Here is a 17389-nt window from a genome sequence, read left to right as displayed (position 1 = left end):
CCCTGCCTCCCTCCTAGGCTTGAGAGCCTGGGGGGAGGAGGCAGGGCTGGGGATTTGGGGAAGGGGCGGAGTTGAGGTGGGGCTGGGGGTGGGGTAATTAAAGAAGGGGCGGGGGGGGGCAAAATTGTTCTTGCTTTGGGTGGCAAAAATCCTAGAGCCGACCCTGACTCTGAATGAGGATCATTACACTCCCCCGCAGAGCTTACAATCTAATTATAAGACAAGCTTGATACAGACAGAAGGGGGGGGGGGGGGGAGCACAATGAGACAATGAAACAATCTGGCCCTAGATTGTTACTTTAGGTGAAGCCCAGAGGGGTGGTGCAGAAACTGCCTAAACCAGCAGCAGACTGCTATGCTCTGTTATGCTGTGACCTCAGACTCTTTTGGCTGCTTTCCCAGTGCATTAACATTATCTCCGGCCTAGCCACACTGGGAAGTTAAGACAAAGTTACTGCAGGTATGACGTTAAAGCCCATTAATATGCATTAAACAACTGTGTGGATACTCTCATTCAGAAATAAAGTAGCATTAGTTCACTGTAGCTTAATCCGTTTTTGTTTTAACACATTTTGGAAGGCTACTAGGTATCACTGAGCACATTAACAAAGTTTTAGAGCATTTAATATCAGTCGAGTTTATATATATATATATGGTAAGTATAGAGAAAAATCAAGAAAATTCAATACAGATATGCTCAAAGAATGTGGGACAGCCACATTTTATAAATCTAATTACATTAATTAATAATTGTTAATACCTAGCTCTAATGAAGTGGTTTTCATACATATATCTCAAAGGCGGTAAGTATTATTAACCACATGTTACAGATGGGGACACTGAGTTACTGGGATGTGAGGTGAGGGAGCCGGGAATAGAATCTAGCTCTTGTGAGTCATGATGTCCGTCCACTAGGCTACAGTGCAAATGTTTACATCTTAGTGAACTTTCTTCCTCTCTCTCTGTACTTATCAAATAATTTCATTTAACCTTTAAAAAGTCTGGCTCTCCATTCTCTGAGTCCTGTACTAATTGCTTTCTATGCTCCTGTTTCTGACTCACCTCTGAAATACGTATAGCCTATTGTTCTTCTTAGGATGTTCTCCCCTTTTCCCCACACACTGATGTCTAAATTTTTCCCTCATTCAACTGACAACTTGCATGACACTGATCAGATGCCATTCATGACATTAAAGAACTGGAGTACACTTGATCTAATTAAGCCAGCTGAAATTTATTACCAGCTATCTAGGTGCCCCCTTGCCCTCTGCCCTTGGGCTGTTCTTAACGCAGTTCCCAACCATGTAACGCAGGCCCCCATCTATTGAAAGGCTGGATCTTGGGCTGAGTCTGAGGCCTGGTCTGCACTAGGAAATTAGGTCAGTATAACTACTTCGCTCAGGGGTATGAAAAATCCCCATCCCTGAGTGATGCAGTTAAACCAACCTAACCCCCAGTGTAGACAACTCTAGGTCAATTGAAGAATTCTCTCGTTGACCTAGATGTGGATTACCTACTCCAATGGAAGAACCCTATTCATCAGCATAGGTAGCATCTTCACTGAAGCACTGCAGCAACACAGCTGCATTAGTGTAGATAAGCCCTGAGTTTAGCTTGGAAGGGGATTAGGACAAGTGGCTTTTTGTCTCCCTCATCTGGGGGACCTCTCTCTGCCAGGCCAGTGTGGAGTGAACTAGAGGAGGATCACACCTGCTATTCCTTATCCCAGCTGGCAATGACTCACAGGGGCATTCAAATACTTCTGCGTTGTAGAGATCATCCCCTTTTTGCCCAGCCATGCTGCCCATGCCAGTAGGGGGAGAAAAAGAGCTGAAGATTGTGCTTGAGTGTCTCAGAACTATGAGAGGGTTTCCTATGCAGGGGACGATTCTGTGGCCAGATCCACTGAGTTTATAGCCATTTTGTACAGCAGGACTGCCGAAAAGTAGCTGCAGCATGGCCATAAGTATTAACTTGGAACTCCAACAGAGCTTTTCATTGACACCTTGCATCAAGCAAAGTCGGGGCATCAAATTATAACTAGAGTTTGTCAACTCACCTTTTTTTCCATTGAAAAATGAGGTTTTGCTTCAGCCCGGCCACAGCGTCATCTTGGATTAGATGAGTGAGGGAAACACACAACATGTGCTGGAACCCTGATCATATTGCAACCCAAATACAAAAGAAGTATCAAGATGAAGTTATGGTCCCAATGATCCTAACATTTCTGGGCATGCGTATAAATTCAGCGGGACAAATTTATGTCTAAAGTTACTCACCTGAGTAAGTTTTTCCCTAAAGTTGCCATCACGTATACATACATGTATACTGGAATGGCCAGTCTTAATTTTTAGAATCCTTGCGGGCCTCCTCCTTCTGCTCTCGAAGTGCCAGAGTGGGGAATTAGCCTTAACATGGTGGCAGAACAGTGGAATCATTTTGAACCAGAGGCACAGACCTCAGGATTTTAAAAGGGACACATTTTTCCTTTTCGCAGACTGCAAAGTCAGGGAGGGGTTTCTTTTCTTTTCTTTTCTTTTCTTTTCTTTTCTTTTCTTTCCTGCCTGAGGGGCAACAGGGATGCAAAGGGTTCAGCCTGCAAAGCAAGGGAATCCAACAAGCAGTTTATTTTATTTTTTTTCTAACTTGGTGGCAATGAAATAGCTAGGCTAGAGTAGGGCAACCCTGTGCCTGAGGTTGTGGTTGGGCACCGAAACCCTAGAGCAACCAGTCTTCCCAAAGCAGCACTCTATGGAGAAGACAGACCTAGATCAAGCCCAGACATCCAGCTCCATGACAGAAATGCAGGGAGGGGATGGGGGACCGGAGAGTTCCCTGGAGATCTTCCAGTTAGCAACAACTGACAATAGAACAGGGAACCAACTGAAGTCAGTGGAACTGTGCCTGCTTTGATCAGAGTTGAATTTAGTTCCTGGGGGTTTTACTCTTCAACTACTCTATTTATGAAGTAAATGCCAAGTAACATTTAGTTCAATGGGACTAGTCATGTGAGTATTGTTAAACAAGCATTAACATCACCTCGCTGCAGGCCTGTGCACGGATGCTCCTGAATTCCACCCATCTCCCAAGATCCATGTGAATCTCCAGAGATCTGTGAATTGGACATGTCTATGTGTGGTTGGGTGAGAGCAGACCCCGCTACTGACTCTGAAAAGGAGGACCAATTCCGCTCCCCACTTTTGGTTCTCTGAACCCGGTCTGATCTCATGGCAGAAAAATGCAAAGGATCACAAGCAGAAACTTGCAGTGTTTCAAAGCATGTGCATTGGGGGAGGGGGAACAGCTCAGGGCTACATTTCCTGCTGTAACTGCAACTTAATTAAAGACTTGGTAGAGTATTCCCCAAAGCCTGGTAAAGTTTAGATACATATTTCCCCTTAGATTGTTAATTTTGAGCTACTGGGGTGATGTAATGGTCCCAACCTTAACTCAAACTATTTAAATAATGTATTTTCTTCCACCAGTTATTGTTCCTTTTTCTTCAGTAAGGTTAGAGAGTCAGATTTAAAGTGTGTCATGCAATATTTTTGGTTACCGATTACAGACTGCAGTTCTTACAGACGGGATTTCAATTTGACATTTTGAAATTGACAATTCATTGACAATTCTAACCTATTTTTAAAAAATCATTAAGGTTTTTTTTTGTGAGAGCAGGCATGAATATTTATGGTATTATTTATTTTTTCAGTATAAATGGAATACATGTCTTAAAGATTTTTAACTAATTTTCTCCCTTAGAATAATATTATTGCCCTATGCTAAAAGAATGCCATGTTAATTGGAGCGCTCATTACATGTGCCTATTATAAGACAGTATTTTCACATTTCTCCAACAGTAAATATAAAGGTGACAAAGAAGAGATTTATGTGGATTGCTTATTTATTTACTTGTTGCAACCATTTTCAGTTCATAAATGTGTGTTGGTTATGAATGACCATATGCCGGAATTATGGGGAGGCAAATACATTCTAAAAATGTAATACAATGCAGGACAATACAACAACCATTTGCTTTAAAATAAATAGCAGCATTTTTCCAAAAGAGGTGAACATTCTCTCCTTTCTAGATTACTCACACAGCAAGATGGGATAGATGGAGGTAAGCAGTCACTGTCTTCTTATGTTTCTAGGCTATATGTGTTCAAACTTTCAAGGCTTTGGCAGTTGTTTTGTTCTTTTGAAGAGCACCATTCTTGTACAGAAAATTTCTCACATCAAACTAGCAGGGCGCAAGTATACAATTTTTTTTTAACAAAAGACATTTTCAAGTTATTATTTTCATGATGATTATGATGATGTAGCATACACAGAACATCAGAGATAAACCCGTTATGTTTTTGAACATTCAATATTTTTAATTATATCATTAAAAAGAGAACTGGATAAATTCATGGTGGTTAAGTCCATTAATGGCAATTAGCCAGGCTGGGTAAGGAATGGTGTCCCTAGCCTCTGTTGGTCAGAGGGTGGAGATGGCTGGTGGGAGAGAGATCATTTGATCATTACCTGTTAGGTTCACGCCCTCTGGGGCACCTGGTATTGGCCACTGTCGGTAGACAGGATACTGGGCTAGATGGACCTTTGGTCTGACCCAGTACGGCCGTTCTGATGTTCTAAAATTAGAAATGCTACATAGAATAAATTAATCATTATAATTATCATTAATTGTAGGAGCAACTGATTACATATAGGGTCTTAAAAGATATTAAATACATATATACTACTTTTTATGATAGCATATAATACATTTTAATTTCTCATTCATTTTAAATCTCGTCCTGATGAAGGGAACACAGTGGAATTTATATGCCTTACAATTCTGCTTCTTATAGTCAGTCTGTGCTATTAGTATCTGGCTGTGTTTAAGGAGGGGCACATGGTATGCCGTTCCAGATCCCCAAAAGTGCCGGAATGGCATTCCAGATGAGTTGAGCGTTGCTTCATTACTGTCTTGTCCAAAAACTCTCTCCTCATGTTTCTAATCCAAGTGAACTCCTGGCCTCACACCCCCATGTACTTTTTCCTCAGTCAATTGCCCTTCACGGGTATCTGTCAAAGCCTGGTCATTGTCCCTAAAATGGCAATAGGCTTCCAGTCTCTGGGGAACATTATTTCACTGTGTGGATGTGGACCCAGATATTTCTCATGCTGACCATGGAGGGAGCAGAGTGCCTCATTCTAGCAGCCTTGTCTTCTAAGTAAAGTTAATGAATACAATTATTGCTATTGGTGGAAGTAGTCATTGTCATAGTATATGATGTTTACATATAAGGTGTGAGTGTGACACCTTGGTCTATTGAAGTCACTGACAAATCTCTCAATTGACATCAACAGGACCAGGATTTTATTCAAGGGAATTTTAGTGCCATTAAAAATCCCAAATACATAGAGATTAATTTTTATAATATCATATCATACATTTTCATTTCTTGTGCTTCTGAAACCTTGTGCAGTTGAAGGATCACGCTGTTTTGTTTTGGGTGTTTTTTTAATGTACTGTACAATATGGTGTCTAACACCCAGTCTGGGATATCTGCTCTTCAAAGGAGGGACTGGCCAAGTCTCTGATCTTGCAAAGATTTACATTTATCCTTAATTCTGCACACTGGGAGTTGTCCCATTGAACTAAACGAGTCTACTGTCATCCATAAAATTATTCATGTGCCTGGGGCTTTTCAGGGTTGAGGCCACAATACAGAAAACTACATTTAGTTAACTACCTCACAGTGGGCCTGTTGGGTATATTAAAGCATGTTTTTAAATGACTTTGACTTTTGTGGATAGAAAGTGTGATAGATTTGCAAAATATTATGGGCCGAACTCCACTCTGACCTATACCCCAGTCACAAACTCTTCAGGCCAAAGGATCACATTTTCTTGCATGTTTCTACAATAATAAATAATAATAAAATTTCCTCATTTGCTGTGCTGGCAGTTTGTGTATGGTTGAATCCTGGGAAGTATTTGTTGCTGAACTTCAGATAGTCTTGGGTGGTTTTATGCTCTGTTGCCTGTGGGCACTGTTGCATGTGGAATTGATGGGAAGAACATTTCCATGTCATTCTTTCTGTACTCCTGCTAGTGCTGAGTAAATAATGGCTGTTTGAGCTTAACCAAAACATTTTAAAAAAATCCAATTCAATGCAAACCTAAATAGGTTTTTCAATTTTTTTTTTGGGGGGGGGGGAGTGTCAAATCATAGATCTTGAAGAGAAAAGAATTTTGTGCCCAAATTTTTCATTTTCATTCAGGCATTTGGGGTGTTTTCACACCTTTTTGGTATTTCTTTTTAAACTTCCAAATTTCAATCAGAACACCATTTTGAATCAAAAAGTCTAAACAAAATGTTTTAAATTTTTTTCAATGAGAGATTTCAAAATGAACCAGTCAGAATGAAATGTTTCAAAATGGTCACAACAAAATGTTTTCATGCTTTCATATTTTTGTCCAGTTGAAATTTCAGACCTTCCAAAATGCATTTCTCAGTGAAGACATTTAATAAAAAAATCACCCAGCTCTCTCTACTGCCGGGTTTTATCAGGCATGACATGGGTTAAATAAGTGGTTTGCTTGGCAGAAAGCTTTTGCTGCTTTGTCAGTTAACCCAGCAGGGACATTTCCTAGCATGATACAAGCCGTGAGCCTGCCATAATTTCTCCAGTAGGAAGAGAAAATTTCTTTGTGATTTAGGCAGTTCATGTTTTAATTTTTATGGCTGCACTTTCTGTTCTTGTTGTAAATGGAAGCACTTTTCCTGGGGTGCTAAGAGGAGTTTCTGTTTTATATACTGCTAGTAGAATTATTCTGAGTGGAAATATTTTTGAGGTAAGAGGAGGTGGTTAAAATAACCATATAACAATTATTTTTTTCTCTTTTTTGCTAAAAATTCAGTGGCATTTTAATTGAAATATTTATTGACATCTTTATCAAAAACATTGTACAACTATTTATCAAAACATTTTGTTGACATGATACTGGCTTTTAACAACACATCTGATAATGTTTTCAATATGTAGTGAAATTTTTTTTGCAAAAATGGTAAAATTAAAATATTTTCACATAAATTTTCATGTTTTTGTCCTGCTCCAGCCTTATATTTTATTGTTTATTTATTTGTTTTCTTTATTTAATGGACCAAGCCTCACATTTGCAAATATTACCTCTGATTATAAGTGCATCAATTTTTGGGTGTCCATGATGTGCCTGGATTTTTTGTATCTGCTGAGCACCCAACTCTCCAAAGTTCAGGTGCTTTTAAAGTGTCACAATTTGAGCCCTTCTAAATTGAGACACTAAAAATTTAAGCTGGTGGAAAAAATTCTGTCAAAACTGTTTTTGACGGACAATTGGGTTTTTGACTAAACAAATTTTTAGTGAAAAAAGTTTTGATTTCTTGTCAAAAAATTAAATACTTCAAAACCAAATATTACAAACAAAGCTAAATATTTCAGATAACAACAGTTTTCAAGTCAAATATTTCTCTTTTCCACTGAAAATGTTCTGTATTCATATTTTCAAAGAAAAATCAAAATTATTTGTGGAAAATTTAGATGATTTGTTTTCCATTTTGGCCAAAATTTGCTGCAGAAAAAAAACCCACATTTTTCAATCCATTCTACTAATGTCACTGTCAGTTTTGAAAATCTTGGCAGTTTGCTCATCAACTGGAAATGTTCATTGTGAGAATATTTTCAGTGTTTGCACCTTAAATATATATTTTGTCAAGGAAAATTCCCAGCAGTGACTATGATCCAGGAGCAAGATTTCCTGTTTTTAGAATTGATTTATAAAAGGAATTGTAAGATGTTCGGGGCAAGGACTGTTTCTTGGGCATGTCTCCACAGTCTGCGGCAGGAAGCCTCCCAGCCCGGATCAACAGAAGTGGGCTGCTGGGGATTGTGCTCTCAGAATAGATGTGTAGATGGTGCTTTGAAGTTGCGGCTTAGGCTGGAACTCAGACAAGGAAGTCCAGCCTCCCACTCAGGCTTCCGACCTCAAGCCAGCCCAAGCCCCAGCCCCAGCTGCAATGTCTTCACAGCTATTTTTAGCATGGTAACATGAGCCCCGCAGGCCTAAGTCTGTCAGCCTGGGCTAGGAGGCTCGCTGCCACAGGCTGCACAGACGTATCCTGTATGTGCATTGCCTAGCACAAAAGGACCATGATTTTAGTTGGTTGTCTAGGTGCGATTATAAATAAATAAAAAATAACTTTTAATTATTCTCATTATTATCTAATGTGACTCCGGTTGGGCTGCAGTCATTGGTCACTTTAGAAAATCTTTCCTTTGGGGCTGGTTCTCAGAGTTTTTGAGCACTGGTATTTCCCAGTGATTTCAGTTGGATGTATAGATGCTTATAACATGGGAAAGTCAGGCTCAAAAGTGCCTCTGGCCTTATTTATAAATTGCACTGTTTTAACTTGAACTTGGTTGAACTGGGACAAAAATGCCATGTGTACCACAGCTGGTCAGAAATGATCTGTTGAAACATTTTTTTTTTTTCCCCAGTGGAAGATGGCTTTTTGACTGAAGGAAAATTCCCATTTTCATTTAAAGTATGCTGTACCCAGAGAAATTTCAATGAAAATTTTCAAGAAAAGCGGGAAAACAATCATTATCATCAATTTTTTATAGCAGAAAAAAATATATTCCCAACAGCCTACAGTCTGGAGACTCTTTGTTCGATTTAAACCAAGCTTATATTGCTTTAGTTATAGTTGATACCTTGCGGACTAAAGTTAAATTGACATAAAATTGTTTTAAATCAGATTAAAATTGTCCACACTGAGATTTACATCACTTTAGCTAGATGATTGTAAAATCACACTTTTTAGTTCAACCACGGCAGCTCTAACTATAGAAAAAACCTGAAGCTAAATACCCTAATGCTGAGATTTCCAAAATTACGTTATTTAAAAACCAAAGCAACTTTAGCCTCAGGCCTGGTCTACACTTAAAAGTTAGGTTGACATGGCTACGGATCTTAGGGGTGTGAAAAGTCTCCAACCCTGAGCGATATAACTATGCCAACCTCACCCAGAGCACTGACACAGCTAGCCTGATGGAAGAATACTTCTGTCACCCCGCTACTATCGATCAGCGAGGTGGTTTCCTACACCATCGGAAAAACTCCTTTTGTAAGTGTAGACTGCATCAACACTACGAGACAATGCCGGCACAGCTACGTCTGCCTGTAGTGTAGACATACCCTAAAAAAATGCAACTTCCTGGGAAGTGAGAGAATTTTCATGTTAACCAAGATATTTGGCATTTTTTCCACCAAAGAGAGAAGCTGACCAGTGTATCAGACTCTGTCAGTGTTACCCCTACACACATGTGCATATTCCACACACTTTTTGTTCTAATCTCTCTTCTTGTGCCTTCAGGACAAATCAAATGAAGAGGAAGTGGAGAGGAATAACACAACATTTCCAACAGAATTTATCCTGCTGGGGCTCTTTAACCAAACGGAGACACACACTTTCCTCGTGGCCATGATTTTACTTGCCTTCATTACTGCCTTGTCAGGGAATGGTCTCCTCATATTTCTAATCCAAACGGATTCCAGCCTTCACAGCCCCATGTATTTTTTTCTCAGTCAGTTGGCCTTCATGGATATCTGTCAGATCCTGATCGTTGTCCCCAAAATGGCAATGGACTCCCTGATCCCAGGGAACACCATTTCGATAGTTGGATGTGGGACCCAGATATTTCTCACGATGACCATGGGAGGAGCGGTGTGTCTCCTTCTGGCAGTCATGTCTTATGACAGGTATGTGGCGATATGCAATCCCTTGCAATACCATATCCGCATGAAGAAGAGAACCTGTTTAAGCATGGCAGCTGGCGTCTGGTTTGGAGCATCTTTTGATGCCTTGATTCACACAGTTTTTATTCTGCAACTGCCCTACTGCAGCTCAAAAGAGATCAACCACTTCTTCTGTGAGATCCCAGCCCTGCTGAAATTGTCCTGCTCTGACACCTCCACTTATGAGATGGTCCTCTTTGTGTCCGGCATTGTACTGCTCCTCATCCCTTCCTTGATCATACTGTCTTCTTATACGTGCATCCTCTCTTCGGTCCTGAGGATGAGCTCAGTCAAAGGAAAGCAGAAGGCATTAGCCACTTGTTCCTCACATTTGACAGTGGTGGGGTTATTCTACGGAGCAGCCATCTTCATGTACATGAGACCCACTTCCTACCACTCATTGCAGCAAGACAAGATGGTGTCTATGTTTTACACCATTGTCACCCCAGTGCTGAATCCCCTCATCTACAGCCTAAGAAACAGGGACGTTTTAGGATCCCTAAGAAAATTGGTTGGGAAATGCAGAGTCTGTCAGAAACTTTGATATGAAATGTCAATGACTGTTGTGTCCTAGGTTTGATCACTTCCTACTTGGCCACAGACTGGGTTTCCTAAAAGATTTAGTTGTAAGGTAAATTTTTCAAATTTTTCAAGTTCCACTGAAAATCAATGTATCTTAGGCTTTTAAGCTTCTTAGGAACTTTTGACATTTTTGCACATGTGGCTAGAATCACAAGGGGCACCTAATTGGCCGTTAGCTGCCTGAGTCCGACATTCAGGCACAATTGAATTCACAAAACCACCTCTCAGCTGCTGCCTAATCCTGAAGGCACCTGAATTCCCTAAGCCCCAGATTTTTAAAGGTGTTTGGGCATTGCTGCACTCAGCATTGCAACCCTTACCTGATGGAGGAGCTGAAATTCCATTTTAAAAAGGGAGAGTTCTTTGAAAATGAGATTGAGACTACAAATCTTGAATGCCTTTTTAAATCTGGGCCAAATTGATTTAGGAGCCTAAATTCTATTGACTGTGTAATAGGATTTTGGCTCTTAAGGACATGGGCCCTTAGGAGCCAAAATCGTATTGACTGCTGAGATATGCCCTTAGGAGCCAAAATCCCATGGACAATTGATGGGATTTAGGCCCCATAAATCAGTTAGGCATTGCGACACTGAGCACAACAATGATTAAATACCTTTAAAAATCCAGACCTACATACCTGGGTTTCTGCTGATATAGTCCCCTAAACACCTACATTTCTGTACATGGGCATGCACCTATGTCCTAGTGGCAGAGAGCGGCTCAGCACCTAGCTCTTACCGAAGCCCCCGTGGGATTCACAGTTGTGTAGGGATTCTTTGAGCACACCTAACCAGCAAGGAGGAGGTTGTTCCCCCACTTATACCCAACAGTTCATTGTTTAGGGCACTCATCTGGGAAGTGGGAGACCTGGATTCCAGCACCTGCTCCATATCAAGCAGAATAGGGATTTGTGCGTGGGTCTCCTACATCCCCACTGAGTGCTCTAACCACTGGGCTATTGAGATAATCGCCCCTCTGCTCCTCCTTGGTTTATTGTGAGAAAGGCTTAATCTGACCTAGGCGCCTAACTCCAGGAGAGGGTTCATGGCTGTGAATCCCCAACAGAGATGGTGTGTCCCTCCGGCACAGAGTAAGGCATCTAAGTCCTTTTGAGAGACAGGGCTTCAAGACATTTCTTACTGGCTCACTTAGGCAGCTCCCTTCTCAAAGTGCTGCCTTCTGTGGGTCGCTTTTTAGGCACCTTACTCATGTAGCTCAGAGCTGTGAATTCTGTTAGGTGGCAGTGTTGAGTCTGAACTTTTGATGAGCTTAAACTTAACCCAGACTTGATGTCTCTGTTTGAACTTTTAATCAAAGCTCTGACCTGCGAACTACTCATGACACCCCCCTCCCCTTAAGTAGCCATCTCCCCTTTTCTCTTTCTTAATTTACATTTTTAACCCCTTTTATCCTGTAGAATCTTGATTGATTATGCATAACCATTATGATCTGTTAATCACTTTGTTTACTTCTGTGTATAAATATTGATGCTCACCCCTAATAAACTTGCCACACTTACTCTGAAGCCTTTCAAGCTAAGGATAGTGTGAGCCCGTTGATCAACGAATTGGTGTCTGGTCTCTGACAGACTGTGAGCCCCATACCAACTCCGCACGAACTCGGGTGCTGGAGAGGTGAGTGAGGACTTGCTTTTTACCTAACAATTTGGGGGCTCGTCCGGGATTTCCTTCTGGTGCGGTGCCTCTGTCCAGTGGTCAGACCACTCAAATACGAATTGGCAGGCGCCACGGGAGATTTCTCCCAGCCAATTCAATATTGAGGGGTCGTGTACTGGACAGCAGGATAAACGCCAGTTGGAGGGCTCCTGTCAGACACCATGGGTCAAGGGACTAGCGTGCCTCTTGAGAGTCCGTTGGGGATTGTAAATAAGTTATGGAACGAAGGGAAACTCCCAGTACAGACAGGAATGTCTAGGAGGAAGTTGTACACACTGTGTGTAAGGAATTGGACTGGGTATACCGCGGTATTGGCCGACCCGGAGATGAGGTGGCCTTCGTGTGGCTCTTTCGAACAGGCTGCCTTAAGAGGAGTAAAGAGCCAGATCGAAAAAGACCATCCGGGACAGTTATGTTACTGGTTTTGTTGGGACACAGCAGCAGAGCTGTGGAAATCTTTAAAAATTATGGCAGTCAGGTATTCTCCCGAGAGTGAACCCCCTCCATGTTATTTCGATGAAGGGTGTAAACCACGGCGTGATTTGACTCGTCAGTTGGTCCCCACTGCACCTGCCCCTATTCCTCCGCAGGGGGACTCTCTCCAGGGCGCAGAGGGGAATCTGCAGGACTCCAGATCGGAATCTCTGCAGAGGGATAAGGGGGAAATGGAAGGGCACACCTCGGGAGGAGTAATTACTAGGCAAAAGATCAAGCAGATGCAGCAGGTTGCATATCCCTCCCCTGAGGATAGCCCAGAGGCTGCCTCTGCCAAACCTTTTGTGAGTGATAAAGGTGTAAGTAGAGAAATGCTTTTACAGGTGCATGACCACCCTTTTGTGGGCAATGATGGCCAGTTACAACATACTAATATTGTGGAATATAAAGGATGGCTAGAATGGGACTTGAAAGAGTGGGGACGGTTGTCAGGGTCCTTTGGGGAAAATCCCCGAAAGATCACAGAACTTTTAGAAAGATTGTTTTCAAGTCATAATCCTACTTATACGGATGTAGATCAGTTGTTAAGTAGAGTTTTGACCGGAGAGGAACATAGTAGGTTGTGAATGGCAGAAAGGACATGGGGGGATAGCGATGCGGTTAATACTACTTGGATGGATAGGCGGGATCAAGCCGCTGGCTGGAATCCCCTAGACTGGAGTCAGCCAAGGCTGACTCAGCTGCGAGCAGATCGAGAGCGATTGTTAGAGAGACTCAAAGAAATGGCTCGCCGCTCGCCTAATCAGACTAAGTTCATGCAGATTCGGCAGGAATCTGATGAGCCACCCAGAAAGTTCTGGTTGAGGCTATTGGAGGGGGCCCGAATGTTCACTCAGATGGATCCTGAGAGAGAAGCAGACCACCCTACTCTTATTTCATTTTTTGTGAATCAGTCAGTGCCCCCTGTAAGGGATTATTTCCTAAAGTTTTGCCCTGGTTGGGGAGGTGAGTCAGTCACTTCAGTGTTGGACGTAGCTGATTTTGCATGGGAGAAAGAAAGGGAAAGTAGTAAAAAGAAAGAGAAAAAGGAAGAATATAAGTTGGTGGCTTTAGCTTTTCGCGGCGGTGTTCGAGGCAGAGGCCGTGGCCATGGCAGGGGATTTCAGGGTGCTCGGGGAAGAGGGTCCTGGCAACCCCAGCCACCAGGAAATTGTTTTCAGTGCGGACAGCCCGGTCACTTTAAACGTGAATGCCCCTGGGGACGCCCAGAGGGTCCGGTCGCGTCCGCAGATACTTACACCAGAGACGAATACACCCCTGCACCACCAGCTCAGCCCGTTCCCCAGGCCTGGATCAACTACGGGCAACAGCAGCAGCTGCAGCAAACTCAGCCTCCTCAATGACGGTACCCCGGGGGCAAAGGCAAACAATGTGATGGTCTTATTTCCTTAATGTCTTTAGCCGGCTCCTTCCTCACTTTCTCCTCTCCCAGCAAAGAGCCTCGTCTAACCCTTTCAGTCCAAGGACTGCCTGTCTCTTTCCTCATTGATACTGGAGCTACTTTCTCTCTTTTAAATCATGCCCCCTCTCCCTGGCTATCCTCTGAGGTTAAAACTGCAACTGGGGTGGAGGGCAACCCACAGTCTCTGGGACTCACTTTGCCTCTAAATGTTATTTATGCTGATAAATGTTTTTCTCACCGTTTTCTTTTTTCCCCAGCTTGTCTGATCCCTTTGATGGGCCGGGATTTACTCTGTAAGCTTGAGGCTACTTTAACCTGCACTCCTGAAGGGGTAGGATTATTGATGACAGTGTTAGGAGATTCGGCCCCAACTCAGGGTAATTGGGAACCCCCCCCCCCCCTCCCCTGACCTCACTGACTTGCCTTTAACCCTCTGGGGAATTTCTGACACTGATGTGGGCCTGCTCCTTTTGGCAGAGCCAGTAAGGATTCAAGTGAAGCCCTCCTTAACCTCCCCCGCCAGTCCCTCAATACCCCCTGTCACTGGAAGCCCAGGAGGGCATCCGCCCCATTATCGAGGGATTCATTGCACAAAAGCTAGTCCGCCCTCAGCGCACTCCCTGTAACACCCCTATACTGCCTGTCAAAAAGCCTCCTAAAAAGGACGGAGACCCTATTCGTTGGCGCTTTGTACAGGATCTACGGGTTGTTAATCAGTATGTGGTCCCTCTTCATGCAGTAGTTCCTGATCCAGCTACTATCATCAGCCAAATCCCCTGGGATGCTGAGTGGTTCACTGTTATTGACTTAAAATCAGCCTTTTTCAGCATTCCTGTGCACCCAGACTCTCAGTATCTCTTTGGCTTCACCTGGGAGGGACAAAGTTATGTCTGGCAACGACTTCCTCAAGGCTACAGAGACAGCCCCACGATTTTCAGCCAATGCCTCCGCCACGACTTGGAAGGCTTCACCAGTCCGCAGGGATCCACGTTAGTCCTATACATAGATGACATCCTATTAGGTAACTGCGAAGAAGCTGCCCTCCACATCGATGGTAAGGCACTTTTATTATACCTACACACCAGAGGCCACAAGGTAGACCCTAACAAGATTCAGTGGGTCTCACAGAAGGTCCGATATCTGGGCTTCCTGTTAACCCCAGAGGGGAGACAAATGGACCCAGTCCGCATGAAGACTATCCAAAACTGCCCTCTGCCAAACACCAAGAAACAACTTCGAGGTTTCTTAGGATTAATTGGCTTCTGTCGCCCCTGGTTGCCGTCCTGCGGGGAGTTAAGCAAACCGCTCCACCGACTCACTGCTAACCTTGCTCCTGACCCTTTGCAGTGGTCCCCGGACACAATCCAAGCCTTTCAGTTACTCAAGGACAGTGTGGCCTCCTCCATGTCTCTCCGCCCCCCCAATTACAGCAAACCCTTTCACCTTTTTGTCCACGAGAGGGGCGCAATTGCTAGTGGCGTCCTTACCCAGCTGAGCGGGCCCCACCATTTCCCTGCTTTTTACTCTCAGCAGATCGACCCTGTCGCTCAGGGAACCCCATCCTGCACCCGGACTCTGGCAGCAGCTGCCCTGCTGATCACAAAGGCAAAGAGCCTGACCTGGGTCATTTTACCACGGTTTGGACCTCTCATGCCTTGTCAGCCCTTCTGCGTAGGGGCACAACCCAAGTCTTTTCGGCCCATCGTCAGCAACAGCTAGAGGCCGAACTCTTAGAAGACACTAACCCAATTTTTGAAAGGTGTGGGCCCCTTAATCCAGCTACCTTGCTTCCTGACCTGCCAGTCCTCCAGGATCAGCACGACTGTGTGGAAGTAGTTTATAGCATCTTACAGATAAGGGACAACCTGTTTGACGTGCCACTGGACAACCCTGATTGCATCCTCTTCTCGGATGGAAGCTCCTTCTATGTTGATGGCAAGCGTTTCACCGGTTATGCAGTCACCTCTGAATGGGACATTCAAGAGGCCGTCTCACTGCCAGGCAACTGGGGAGCCCAAGCCGCCGAACTCTATGCCCTGGCCCGAGCTTGCCAGTTGGCCGCTGGTAAGACCGTTACCATTTTTATTGATAGCAAGTATGCTTTTGGAGTTGTGCATTGTCACATCCACCTCTGGAAGTTTCGAGGTTTCCAGACAGCTGCCGGTAAACCCATTCAGCACCTCCCCCTCATCCACAAGCTTTTGGACGCCCTCCAAGAACCCTCGGTCCTGGCTGTAGTTCACTGCTGGGCCCATACTAAAGATGATAGCCCCGTCACCCGTGGGAATGCACTGTCTGACGCCTCCGCCAAGACGGCTGCCGTCTTACCCTTAGCCATGCCCACGTTGGCTATTGCAGCCTCCTCCTTTACTCCACCGCACTCCGTACCAGTACCCGCTGCTGAACTACAGTCGTGGGAAAGCCTCGGAGCCACTCTGGTCAAAGGGACCTGGCTTATGCCGGATGGCCGAGCCTGCCTCCCTCGCTCCACATACCCCGTGGCAGTTCGCTGGCACCATGATAAGGGGGGTCACTACGGCACGCACGCCCTTGTGGACACCATCGCTCACTTTTGGTATGCTCCAGGCATTCAACCCTACTGCCTGTCAATAGTGAAAGCATGCAGCACATGTCAGCGTAATGGACCTGCTCCGCCTTTTAACAAAATTAAGGGTGGAAGACCTCTGCCTGCTGCTCCATTTCAACATCTTCAAATTGACTTTGCAGATATGCCAAAGGCTTTTGGGAAAAAGCACCTCCTTGTTTTGGTTTGCCCTCTGACTTCCTGGGTCGAAGCTTTTCCTACTGCTAATTGTACTGCTGCCACAGTGGCGAAGATTCTCCTTAGAGACATTGTACCCCGTTTTGGCATCCCTCTCGTGCTTGACTCAGATTGTGGACCTCACTTTACTGGTCATGTCCTTGGCCGTTTAGAACAAGGACTGGGCATTTCACACTCCTTTCATACACCCTACCACCCCCAGTCTAGCGGGAAGGTTGAGCGTATGAATAGGGAGCTTAAGTTTACATTGGCTAAATACTGTCAGGAAACAGGGTTAAAGTGGCCTCAGGTACTTCCCTTGGTCCTGTTTCACCTTCGTACTCGCCCAACCCGTGTATTGGGATTATCCCCCTTTGAACTGCTCTATGGACACCCCCTTTTCAAAGGCGGGGCGCTACCACGTGCTGATGTTTCACTATTGGGAGGGGATCATATGACTGTGTGCCAGTTTCTCTCCCTACAGACTCGCCTCCGTACCCTTTGGAAAGCCTCGCAGTTTTCCCAGACCGTGCCGCTGGAAGAACAGATCCACCCGTTCCAACCAGGGGACTTCGTCTGGGCCAAAAAGTTTGTTCGTGGCGACACCCTCCAGCCAAGGTTTACTGGACCCCACCAGGTTCTTTT

The 17389-nt window shown here is 44.1% G+C and overlaps 1 protein-coding gene across 1 annotated transcript; it reads left to right on the top strand.

Moving 5' to 3' along the window:
• Positions 1 to 4114: 4114 nt before the first annotated feature.
• Positions 4115 to 10372, top strand: LOC117887571 (olfactory receptor 2T27-like). Its single transcript, XM_034790217.1, has 2 exons — positions 4115 to 4120; positions 9407 to 10372. Exons 1-2 carry the CDS (start codon positions 4115 to 4117, stop codon positions 10370 to 10372), a joined length of 972 nt encoding a protein of 323 aa, XP_034646108.1.
• Positions 10373 to 17389: the final 7017 nt, after the last annotated feature.

Source organism: Trachemys scripta, chromosome 14 (assembly GCF_013100865.1).
Source record: "Trachemys scripta elegans isolate TJP31775 chromosome 14, CAS_Tse_1.0, whole genome shotgun sequence".
In the NCBI taxonomy this organism is placed as follows: Eukaryota; Metazoa; Chordata; order Testudines; family Emydidae; genus Trachemys; species Trachemys scripta.
The sequence above is the reverse complement of the archived record's forward strand: the minus strand, read 5'-3'. Positions and strand labels throughout refer to the sequence as shown.